This window comes from Sinocyclocheilus rhinocerous, unplaced genomic scaffold (assembly GCF_001515625.1).
Source record: "Sinocyclocheilus rhinocerous isolate Xijiao unplaced genomic scaffold, SAMN03320098_v1.1 scaffold21, whole genome shotgun sequence".
NCBI classification, from domain to species: Eukaryota; Metazoa; Chordata; class Actinopteri; order Cypriniformes; family Cyprinidae; genus Sinocyclocheilus; species Sinocyclocheilus rhinocerous.
The window spans coordinates 1351908-1364208 of NW_015641422.1; the positions used below are offsets into that span (position 1 = coordinate 1351908).

At 38.8% G+C, this 12301-nt stretch overlaps 1 protein-coding gene and 1 long non-coding RNA gene across 2 annotated transcripts in view; both read right to left on the reverse strand.

The window, feature by feature from the left end:
- Positions 1–7963, reverse strand: part of LOC107754795 (adenylate cyclase type 2) — a 68240-nt gene extending 60277 nt beyond the window's left edge. The window contains exon 1 of the mRNA XM_016571380.1: positions 7474–7963. Coding sequence (XP_016426866.1) covers positions 7474–7824 — 351 coding nt within the window. The 5' untranslated portion in view covers positions 7825–7963. The remainder of the gene's footprint in view (positions 1–7473) is intronic.
- A 1862-nt stretch (positions 7964–9825) lies between these two features.
- The window catches only part of LOC107754839 (uncharacterized), an 11620-nt gene continuing 9144 nt past the window's right edge, over positions 9826–12301 (reverse strand). Inside the window, exons 3-4 of the long non-coding RNA XR_001641631.1 lie at positions 10986–11074; positions 9826–9931 (exon numbers count right to left, since the gene is read on the reverse strand). This is a non-coding gene — a long non-coding RNA (uncharacterized LOC107754839). The remainder of the gene's footprint in view (positions 9932–10985; positions 11075–12301) is intronic.

Here is a 12301-nt window from a genome sequence, read left to right on the forward strand (position 1 = left end):
GTAGATATGTGGGGTGTGTTAGAACGAGCCGTTTTAGGGGGGCTTGGCAGTCTTAACTTTGATAAAGAATATCTCTTTGGATTTGAGACTTTAGTCTTTGCAACTTCAGGGATCTTATCTATGCACAATCAGCTTGTAACACTCCAAAGAGAAAGGAAAACTTGAAATCGCATCATATGACCCCTTTAAAGAGTTTTTAACAAAACGGTTACACTTTTAATATTTGAAAAAAAAAAAAGTCCACCAAATCAATGTTATGTGGTTTGACCAACAATGTTATGTGGTCCAATAAACACATAGAAATAGGCATCGGAGGAAAAACAACAACAAAAAAGGTTCCATAGACAGGACTCTTACAGAACCTCATTATTGTTTGTCAAGGTCAATAAGCTTCTTAAAATCAGATAATTTGGCCTTTTTATGACAAGGCTAGGTTAGTTTAGATTGTAAAATGTCATGTGGTACAACCCCCAACATTGTATTCAAAATATATTTAAAAATATGCTTTTGAAAATGATTTAGATGCATACTCTTGTATCTAATAAAGGTGTAAGAAAAGACATTCCTTAGCTTGATGCATTAAATTCAAACATTCCTTGAAAATGGTATGAAAGCTACTTTCTAGTCATCAAGCACTAAGGAACCAGCAGATCCTTTAAAATGACCGTAGGACCTATAAGCAAAGCCAAAATGGCAATGAAAAGCATAATTTGTTGCAGATGCCACTTGGTGTGTGGTTGTTCTTAATGCAATGACATTCATGCATTTCTAAGAGTGGCTTAAGTGTCCTAATACTTTCTGGTGATGTCAGAAACCACTGTTTCATGTAATAACCTCTTAATCGGGCTCCTTAACTTTCCTGCACAGGGTGACTGTGATATACGGCAGCACTTTAAAAACTATTTGGTTTGTAAAAAAGTGCATTAAACCATAGCACAAGTACAAATGACATGCTCATCTCACACTGCATTTCTAATTAACTCAGTCAAGCAGAGGCCAACACATTTTTACAGATGCTGTGGAGTGTGTCAGCGACCGAATTCAATCAAAGGCACTATAAGCGAATCTTAATGATCGCATGAGCTGGTAAGATCAGCTCAGTGTGACGTCGTCGTCTCCATAACTCATCTAATTGATCAACCTGCATGTCCGCTTCATCCCACTCCACATTATCATATTCCTGCAGTGTTGGCGTCAGCTTTATTACATGTTGCCCCTCCATGATCTCACCCAAATCCTCCTTGAACACTCCCAATGACACGCTATACAAATGATCTTGAGCTGCAACTGAATGGGAGGTTTCTCTTTATGCACCGACTAAATGGATTGTTGATCAGGAATGTGTTCATGAGCTTGTTTGTGTTTGCTGTTGTAACTGAAGCATCGAGAAGATGTGGCTCTGTGGCTCATGTCCAAATAGTCTGTTCCAAGATTTGGCTCTCAGTGTAATTTGAAGAGGTTAGAATGGGAAGGAGTGCAGCCATTAGAAATTAAATCTCGCTAGTAAGAGGCTTATCATCAGGATGAGAGAAAAATGTGTCCATTTTTGCCTCACTATCATTGATTAAGATGGTATCAAATGTGTTACTTAGCACATAAATCATTGCCTGATAGGTTATTATTCTTTTTAGCTAAGAATAATCCAATTAGAAGATGCGTTTAAAGTGAACAATCGGATCAAAGTAAGGTTTAGTTCCAACGTCAGAAGCACAGTTCTAGTAGTGCGTCCTCAAACCATGTGGCTTGTTGAGGAGAGTGGCTTGTTTTCTCAATTTTCATTTGAAGGGTCATAAAACTGGCAAAATAAATACATAAATAAATAATTGGGAACACCTTAGTAAATGTATAGCAACACTACTCTTGCACAAGTAAGCACCAATCACATTTTCTTCAAAAATTGCACAAATATAAGTGTTTAAATCTAAAATCAATAAAGTCAATAAATGTATTTTTACTTTGTTACTGTATTAAGTACCTTTTCAAGTATCTGTAATTTATTTTGGGATACTTTTACTAAATACGATATGGTATATTTTGTTATTTTCACTTGTTTGCATTGTATTTGAATTATCAGTAACGTAAACTGATATATTAGTATTGTTTTGTATCATTTTATCATTGATTTGTATCAGTATCATTGAAAATGATTGCATGTGCTTTTACTGGATATCTGTACTTATTCTCAGGACCTGATTTGTGTACTTCGTCTACCACTGATAATAATTAAATTCAATATAACTAAAGTTGTGTTAATAAAATCTCAAGGTTTTGAAAATGTGTGCAATGGCCATTTCTTTCACACCAATATACATGTTTTTCTTTTCTTTTCTGTTTTTTTGTTGAAAAAAAAGGAAAAGCTCATTTAATTAACCAGTGCTCTGTCGCTTGCACCTGATTAATGTGGCTTTCCAATCGAGTGAACTTTTGTTCTTGTTTTCAGCCGTGCTATCGCACGACTCCACCAGCACTCCATCAATCTTTAGTCTCTCAGGATAGTGCAGCAGCAACACAATCTTTAGACAGGTTTGCTGTGAAAAAACAAGATAAGCCTTCAAAGAGGAGAAGGCAGAACTTCCTGCCCTGAACTGAAACAAAAAGGCAGGACGGACAGAGAAATGATGATAAAGCAAAGTTTGTGTTTCGTGACATTTTTCGGCCCCATTAGCCAGTCTGTGTAAAACAGATTGCTGTTTCCAAGATAAGAGCCTCAGCGCTTCAAAACAACATACCTGCGGTCAAACCACAGGAGCATGATGGGAGCTGTGTCACCACACACACACACAAAATCTCTGCGTAAATGAAGGATGCGAGTCCCCGCGCGCTGGCCAGTAAATGTTACCATCTGAAAGAATGGGGTCTAGGGATGGTCACAAACGGCTGACTAATTGATAAGCGAGGTCAATGAACTGAGATTTGTTCTGTTTTGGTGGCGATGCTTTAATTAGCATGCTGACAGTGTTCTGGGTTTAAGCCGATGGGGGGCTTCAGTCTGCACTTTTGACTTCCAAAAGCTCTGGACTGAGCTATCAATTCTCTTAAAAACAGGTGATTATTTGATCATGATACAGTAGGTGATCTTTCTCTGGGTTGCGCTTCATTTCTCTAACCTAACCTCTCACAATTCTAGGGAATTCACAAAATAAAATGCAACCAGATATGAAATAGGTGTGGGCGATATACCGGTACACACGATTAACCAGTAGACATTTGTCAACCCGTAGAGATTTTCGATTATGGTCTCTATCGCAGCAACACAATTATATGACGTTGCTGTGCTACACACGTTTTTAAGCATTGCAGTTTAAAAACAAGTGATTTAAAGCCGTTGAAACAATCAGCAGCGAAAGAGAACTCATTTCGCTATAAACACCTTAATAACACTATTATCGTTGTGTAGCATTTTGCGCACATGGCAGTGGTAAAGCGTTTGATGGCAAACAAAATTCCATTAAAACAACTCTCTCCCACCAGTCCTTACTTCGTACTCTCATCAAGCACCATCCAGTAGAGTTTGTCGCGGAGGCATGAATGAAATGTTGCCGAATGAAAGGGAAGAGGAGGACTGTTGCTGGAGAATTTGTATCCGCTGTCGTCTGTTTGCATGTATAGAATGACAATAATTGCACTTGAAAATGGAACACCCAAAACTGTTTATGGTACCATAACGAAAACGAATTGCATGCAGATACGTGAAATTCTGGAGGGGACGTAATGACGTGTACCATTAATCAATCTATGCACTATAACATGTAAAAAGGGAACAAGAAAGGAATATTCTAAAAGCAACTCATGTAAACACCTTAATCATAATATTGTCATATTGAGAGAAAAGTAAATAATTCGATTACTGATGTCCATGTAAACGTACTCGCTGTTTCTGAGCGCTGTCAGAGAGGCGCGAGCACGTGAAGATGGGGCTCATAGAACGTAGGAGTATTAAGTTATTTTTGCCACTTTATAGGCCTTGAACGGTTAAATACACACACTTTTATGTGCAAAAATGCCCGTCTTTGCAAGTATCCTCATAAACACAGTAATTTAGGTCTTAAGTGAAAGCAAACAGCTGAGAAAAAACACATGTGTAACAGTATATTGAATCTGGGCAGCTCTTAAAGTGACAACAGTCTAATATTCCTGCTGTCTGTCATTCATGTTAATCAAACAACAAAAGAGAGAAAATCTCTCACTGCTCTTTAAAAAAAATCACTTTTGTAAATTTAATAAGAATATATATTTAATTAACAAAGTTAAGAATATGTGTTTTTATACCTTTGGTTACTTTATACAATACATGTAGCATTTCTTATTTATTTGTTCTACTGTTTTTTTGTTCTGTTGCTTGTAATTAGTTTCTTATTCTTATTTAATTGCTGACTGTTTACTTGTCTTCAGTGAGCTTGTTTTTTTATTTTATTTAGGTTAGTAGTTTTTTGTGATAATGACACTGGTAACAAGAATTATGAAATTTCTATGGTATCAAAAATTTTCTGATATCATAAAGAACTTATTTAAAGCAAAAATAACTATATTGTGATATACATCTTTACTATGAAATAAAATTACTCGTATCACATTATGAGATTTTGGTCATATATAATATGAAACCAATATGAAACCGTTTCTGATAGTTATCAACTCTCTCTCTCTCTCTCTATATATATATATACATATTAGTGCTGGGCAAAAATTTATTTTTTTAATCGCATGATTTTTCTGCGATTAATCGCATTGTTATGCACAAAATTCAATAATGAATTCAAAAGTTAGTGCTGGGCAAAAATTTATTTTTTAAATCGCAATTAATCGCATGATTTTTCTGCGATTAATCGCATTGTTATGCACAAAATTCAATAATGAATTCGGTTTTTATAGAGAATATTTTATAGTTATAGAAAAACAAGTTATGCTCTTGTCCAGAGCCTCCATCATAACATTATAACAGACACCTTCCGAGTAAAGACCTGCACTATCGCAGGACCCAACGCAACAGAGTGAATTTGATCAAAAACACAGTAAAAAAGTGGAATATTATTACAATTTAAAATAACAGTTTTCTATTGTAATATACTTTAAAATGTAATTTATTTCTGTGATGCAAAGCTGAATTTTCAGCATCAATATTGCAGTCTTCAGTGTCACATGATCCTTCAGAAATTATTTTAATATGCCGATTTGCTGCTCAAGAAACATTCCTTATTATTGTCTTAAAAACAGTTGTACTTCTTAATATTTCTGAGGAAAGTGTAATACATTTTTGTTAATGATTCTTGGAAGAATATAAAGGAATATAAATATTTTGTAACATTTGTAACAGACTTTGCCACAGATTTTAATGAATCCATGCTGAATACTGAAGTTTTTTTTGTTGTCGTTTAAACTGACCTCATACTTTTGAACAGAAGTGCAAATCTGATATCTGAAAATGTATCTGATTAGGGTCAGGTGAACCAGAAAAAATCTCAGGGTGTATTCAGACCTGTCTTGCTTGATTCGACTGAATCAAACTCAAGTTCGTTTCCAACCTTGGTGCAGATCTTTTGGGCAGATGTGAATACAGCAATCGCACTCGGGTGTGGACCAAACAACCGTACTGAGACCCAGCTGAAGAGGTGGTCTCGGTCCGGCTCCAAACGAACTCTGGTAAGGTTGAATGGATGAACCAATGAATGGATGACCTTAGCACATGTCTGGTTTTGTTTACTATTTCTGGTTCACTTGCAAAAAGGGCAGTGTGAAAGCGAACCACACCAAAAAAAATAAAATAAATAAAAAATATTCATTATTCATTGTATTTGGTCTAGACCAAAGCAAGTGATCTAGCGAACTTTCCAGGTGTGAATACACCCTCAGTTATACAGGTCTTGCTTAACACAATTAACTGCATAGCAGTTCAGGCAACCCACTGACCAGCTGGCTTTAAAATATATAGTTTCGCAAGCCTCTAATGAGGAGCAACGTGTAAATTGTTAAGCATTAATAGAGTTTTGAATTCCAAATCATAGTCTTCTCGCAACTAGTTAACTTAAATGAATTGGTTCAAGTTCTCCACATTAGATTACACACAGAGAATACTTCATTACATTGAGGCAACCTTAGGGTTTACAGTGCTCCAAGCGCACCGACTGCAATAATCTACAAGCCCATTACACATAAACACAGACAACTGAGCATCTGGTGAGAGAGAACGAGTGAAACAGCATCTGAAAATGAGGGTTGCAGAAGTGGTGCTCTCAGAAAACGCTCTCTCACAAGAGAGATTCACACAATCTGCCACAGAGAGAAAAAAACACGCACACACGTAGACACAGAGAGAGAAAAAAAAACACTCTCTCACAGACAAAAAACCCAATTTCTGCATGCTACCACAACCACAACTGTGGGACGAGAGAGGAAAATGAATGGCCTCCCAAAATAGGAACAAAACAAAAACATTTTAAAGGGATAGCTCACTCAAAAATTTTGTTCCAAACCTGTATGACAGTCTTCCTGTTTACAATGACTTTTCATTCTTTTTACATCACAATGGATGTGAACTGAACCCTTCAAGCTTCAAAATTGACATAAAAGTGTCTTACAAGTGGTTTTTATGACTTATATGCCAATTCTACTGAAGTCATATGACAGCTTTGTTTGAGGAACACATCGAAATTCATTATTTACTGATAATTTTCCCTCACGTACAATCTGTTTAGTGTCATAAAATTGAATTTGTCGGTTTGATCGGTTTTGTGAACGGCTTATATGTTGGTCTATTACTCACAAAAAAAGTATCGGATGACTACAACAAACTAGGAACAGTATTATGATTCTTTTTTGAAGTTTGAAAGCCTCAGTCACTATTTATTGTAATTAAAAGAAAATGAGCGACCAGAACATTCTTCACAATTTCTCTTTTTGTGTTTCACAGAAAAATGAAAATCATACAAGTTCATAATGATATAATGTCAATGTCAATTTTTGGGTGAAATATGATGAGCGGTTCTCAACTGGTATGTCTTTTCTGATGGGGTTGCAAACAGAAGTGAAAATGCAATGTTAAATGCAAATAACAACAGAATTGTGCATAGTTTGTGTAGAAAAATAAACAAGCTTATCAATTTTTAAGACGGAGGAGAAAGCACTTCCCAAATCTTTTTACTATTGCCATCAAAGGCTGTGTGACTAATCAAACTCTACGGTATTTCAGCACACATTCATCTCTAACTTTGTAGAAGCCAGCCAAATTTAACAGATGCCAATATGAGCGGCTTACACATGCCCTCATTCTGAAAACCATGGACAAAACTAAGCAAGGTAAAATAAAAGTGTTAGACACCACGAAAAATCAGTTTTGGGTTCAACTGTTGAGTCCCAACTTGATGTCCAATGCAAAGTCCTGAAGCAAAACCAGTTGAGAACCACCTGAGAAGCACTGTGGTCCATTACAAGACAGAAAAGTACAGAAGAGTAGGTAGATAAAGAACAGAGTCTCACCAGTCCGGTGGCAAAAAACACGGCAAGCAGAGCCAGGCATGCTCCCATGACGATGAGCAACAGGAACACGATGAGCGGATGCTGCTGGCTCATACGGTAGTAGGACTCGTACACCCAGTCTGGAGACTTCAGCCCCCCGGACGACGCCACCATGTCCTCCGGACCCTCCAGCAGGTACGCCGTCTGTTGGAACATGGGGTCCGGCTGGACCCCGGAGCCTTCGTCCTCGTCCTCTTCCTCCTGCTGCTGCCGTTCCGGCTCGTCCTCCTCCGTGAGAGTGCTCAGCTGTGGCGGGTGGGACAGATGCGACCTGCGCCAGGGCAGGAGAGAGAGCGCTGCTGCACGCAGCATTCTCCAGCCAACATGATGAACTGAGCAGCAGAGAGCGACTGAGACACACACGAGAGCACGTGAGAGTAGGAGAGAGACGGAGAGAGAGAGAGAGAGAGAGAGAGAGAGAGAGAGGAGAACACGAGTGTTTGTTTGACAGAGCGCAAGCTCTTAGTACTACTGACTTCATAGAGTCTGTGTCGGAGAAAGGAAGAGAAAGTCTTCAAAAGAATGTGAAGGGAAGAGAAGAGGAAAAGGGAGGAGAGAGGAAAGGGAGTGGTGGGCTTGACAGAGATCCAGCAGGCGCAGTATAATGTTTGCTATGCAGCGCGTGGCAGGTTCAATGATATGAGTTAATCAGAGATGACTGATTAGACACCCAGAGGAAAATGTGTCGCTCAGATGTTGCTCTTTCATAGCTCAGGAGACTTTCGCATAGTTATGCTTCACTGAAGTATCAACTCTGATTCTTCAGATATTTCTTGGGTGGAATTCCTCGAGTAGAAAAAAAAAATATATATAAATAAATAAATGAAAAGAAATAATGTTAATATAAACAAATCTACATCTAAACATTATAAATGATATATAATATAATAATATAAAATTCCTTAGATAGATAATTACATATATATAAAATTTAAAAATAAATAAAATAATAGCTAGTGTAGGTAAGATAATTTGTTCTTGGAAGAATTTGATAAAAAAAAAAATTTAATTCATACTGATGAACTGATTTCAGATTTTTGAGAACCTTGGCACAGTTCAAGACATTGAAAAATCTAGTATGAAACTCTAGGAGACAAATATGAGATTTAAGAAAGACTGCCTCAGAGTAAAAAAAAAATAATAATAAAATAAAAAAGTTAATTATGATTTCTGTCATGACATCTCCCGGAGGGATTGACATGGTAATGTACATGACAATGTTAATGTATTTGGTCTTGGCGGAATAGATCTGCTACGACTTGCTACTGCCAATACATCCACAACATACTGCTGCCAGCATGTAAGAAATATTGCTGCTGCAAATATAACATACATGAAATAACCCCCATATAGCATACATGAATCACCTCGTAGCAGATCTATACAGGTGGAGCTGGGGAAGGTGGAGGGTTTCTGTCGCAAACTGCTACGGCAAGCACTAATCATATATTTGAATGTTGAGCAGCGAGCTCATTGGCTACCAATACAGGAGAGAACCAATCAGCTGTGCCATGTGATAATGATGTCATTAGGTCAGATTGAGTTAGACCTATCGGACTGCGCCATCTAGAGTTTCATGCCAGAACTCTGTATTTGTTTCTTAACTTTGAGACTTTCGATAGTTTTGTATCTCACAATTTTATATACAAAACAACTATATTTCTTTAACCTTTTCCACACAATTACTTTTTAATATGTTGGCTTATAAATTAGATCTATTTCTCAGGAATAAAATCTCAGAAGCAGCAGCCGTTCGCTAAAGTCTCCATTTGCTCGATATAATCTCATCTGCATCTGCAGTCTAGGAGAAACAATGGGGGTATTAAAGAGCTCTCCTTCATTTTCCTTTCCTATGGGGAGAGACTTACAATAATAACAGCATTAATGAATTAAAAACCAAAGACAACAGACTGGTTGAGAAGAAAGGAGAGGAAACAGGAAACATGATAAAACATTTCCTTGTAGCTCCTGTCTCCAAAAAGGACAGGATTCAAGATCCTTGTTGGTCCTGGAATAACATTCCTGTCAAGGTTTAACTTTAAAGTCAAGCTGTCTTTGCTCACCTCGCAACCCAACCTATACTTTGCTTCTTATTTTCGAGGCAGCTAATGCTTAGAAATAACAGATAGGGTTAGGACTTGACAGAAGATGCAGGAACATGTCGTACATGTTAAAATCACAGTCACCAGCTGTTGCTCTTTTACTTGCGAGTCTCTCAGAAGACTCTCCTTATGTATTAAGTAATCCTGTTGTATTCCAAAAGGTCTTGTGAAGCTGTGAGGGGTGACTGTGATTACACTCTCCAGAGGTAATTAGACAATAAATGGTCTGCTTCAGTTGAGTCAGCAGCCGCGCCGTTCAAGAGCTCTGTGAAGAGAGAAACTCCCAGATCTTCTCATCGTCTCAAGTCGATGCCGCCCTTGCAAAAGAAAGACACAGATTGTTCAAATAACATGAACATGATTGAAACGTCTTTCACCTCACTATTAACAAAATAGCCATTATAGCTGCCCACCAGCACTGTTACGAGAGACACTTGAGGTGAGAGTGCACTTGTGGGTGAAATCATGGCAATCAATGAAGACAGCTGAAGTGAATAATTCAGAACTGAATTATTGAATCAAATAATACAGGACTATATTCCATACGCTCATTTTCCCCCTTGACATGAAATAGAAAATAGAGGAATATAAGGGTAATAGATCAAAGAGAAATCAGATCTGTAGATGTCAGAACCCACCAAACCTACAGGTATAAAACAAATGCAAATTTGACTCTACGCATGACAGGTAATCATATCTATAATAGATGATCTAAATTCATGTCATCCATACTAGACTTTTGTGGCATAGTGGATAAAGCTCATTGAAGATAATCCGTACATTTCTGCAAAATTTGAGCCTTGTCCAGAGGGTTTTTCTCTTTGAAACATATACAGAAATTCACTTATGATACATATTACTATTCAAAAGCTGATTGGAGTCAGTAACATTTTTTAAATGATTTTTAAAGAAGTCTCTTATGCTCACCAAGCCTCCATTTCTGTGAAAAAAAAATGCAGTAAAAACAGTAATATTGTGAAATATTATTACAATTTAAAATAACTGCTTTCTATTTGAATATATTTTATGGAAAATAGTGATGGAAAGCTGATTTTTCAGCATCATTACTCTAGTCTTCAGTGTCACATGAAGTCACTCTAATATACTGATTTGCTGCTCAAGAAACATTCCTGATTATTATAAATGTTGAAAACAATTGTGCTGCTTAATATTTTTGTGGAAATCGTAAAAAATAAATATTGGACAAGTTCAGCATTTATTTGAAATATAAATCTTTTGTAACAGATCTTTACTGTCACTTTAGAAGAATCACTACTGTATAAAAGTATTAATTTCTTCAAAATAAATAAATAAAATATACAAAAATCTTACTGACCTCAAACTATTTAATGCTAGTGTCTACTAACATACTCATCCTTGCTCCTTGTCTTATTTGCTTGTACTGCTCCTCCAAAACTTCTGCTTGTTATTGTCAGCCAAATCGCCATGCCAGAAAGGACCTGAAGAATTGAGATGAAATACTGAGACAATCTAAGTTCCCTTTCGATACTTCACTTGTACTGTGTCTGCTTAAGACGCATATGGGAAAAAAAGCATTTTTTCTCCTGAACTGAAGCCTTTTCATTCACGCAGTGAAACTGCACGGCCATTGGGCGGGGCATCTGGCTATATAAGCGGGCGCACGCCACAGGATTCTCAGATTTCTTCTCCTTCAGCGACGACTCTACGCTCATCACTGATCCTGAAAGCCTGCTCGCCGTTGACACGCCTTCGCAGCTGGAATCGGGACCTCTCAGCACAGCTGACCTGCTTCTCCGCCGCTACAGCGACGCAGCAGTTCCGGTCCGTTTCCCCTGCCGCCATCCGGCGATTCTAAAAGAGCTTATTTCTAGCAGGTAAGCCCTAAAAGAGCAAATTCTAGCGACGTTGTTGCAAATGTCGCTCTGCGAGTGTGGCTCGTGCAGGGAAACTTGCACGATGCAGAAGAGCAATGAGTATGTCATCTGTCTGGGCAGACCCCACGCAGAGACTGCGCTCTCACTGAGACGGAATGCTCACTCGAGCATGAGTCTCGCCATTCTCCACTCGTGGACCGCCTTCACTGGAGGCAGCCCCGCTCTCCCGTTTCTCCTCTCTCAGCGAGCCTCGGAGCATGGCTAGCAACGCAGTACTCGTTCCCGTATCTCAGCGGTCCGCCTCCACTGGAGACAGCCCTGCTCTCCCGTTTCTCCTCCCTCAGCGAGCCTCGGAGAGAGAAACAGCGGAGTCAGGGAGCTAAGCAACCGGGTCTGACTGATCTCATGCCGGCGCTGTGCCTGCATGCTCTCTCTCCATTGCACTCGGATCTGCCGCAGAAGGGCAGTGAGCTACGCGCTTACTGAGACTTTACCACAAAAGCAGTCTGCCCCCGTTCTTTCTCGGAAGGCGGCCCCGCCTCCCCGCGCTCATGTTTCTTTCCTCCCAGCTACCTCGGAGGAAGCAACGACGAGCTCGCGGGTTGAACGATCAGACTTGAGCAATCCTCTACACACCTCATTATACGAGTAGCTTAATCCTCCCAGGCAGATCAAAGCACAAACACGGGCAGCTTCGCATTGGTGTGTGAGTCGCTAAGCCCCGCATCCCCCGCTCTGGTGTTTCTCTCCTCCCAGTTACTCTGAGGCAGAAATGGCAAACTCGCGGGTATGATCGATCAGGCTTGAGTGATTAAAGCCGGCAAGGCCCCC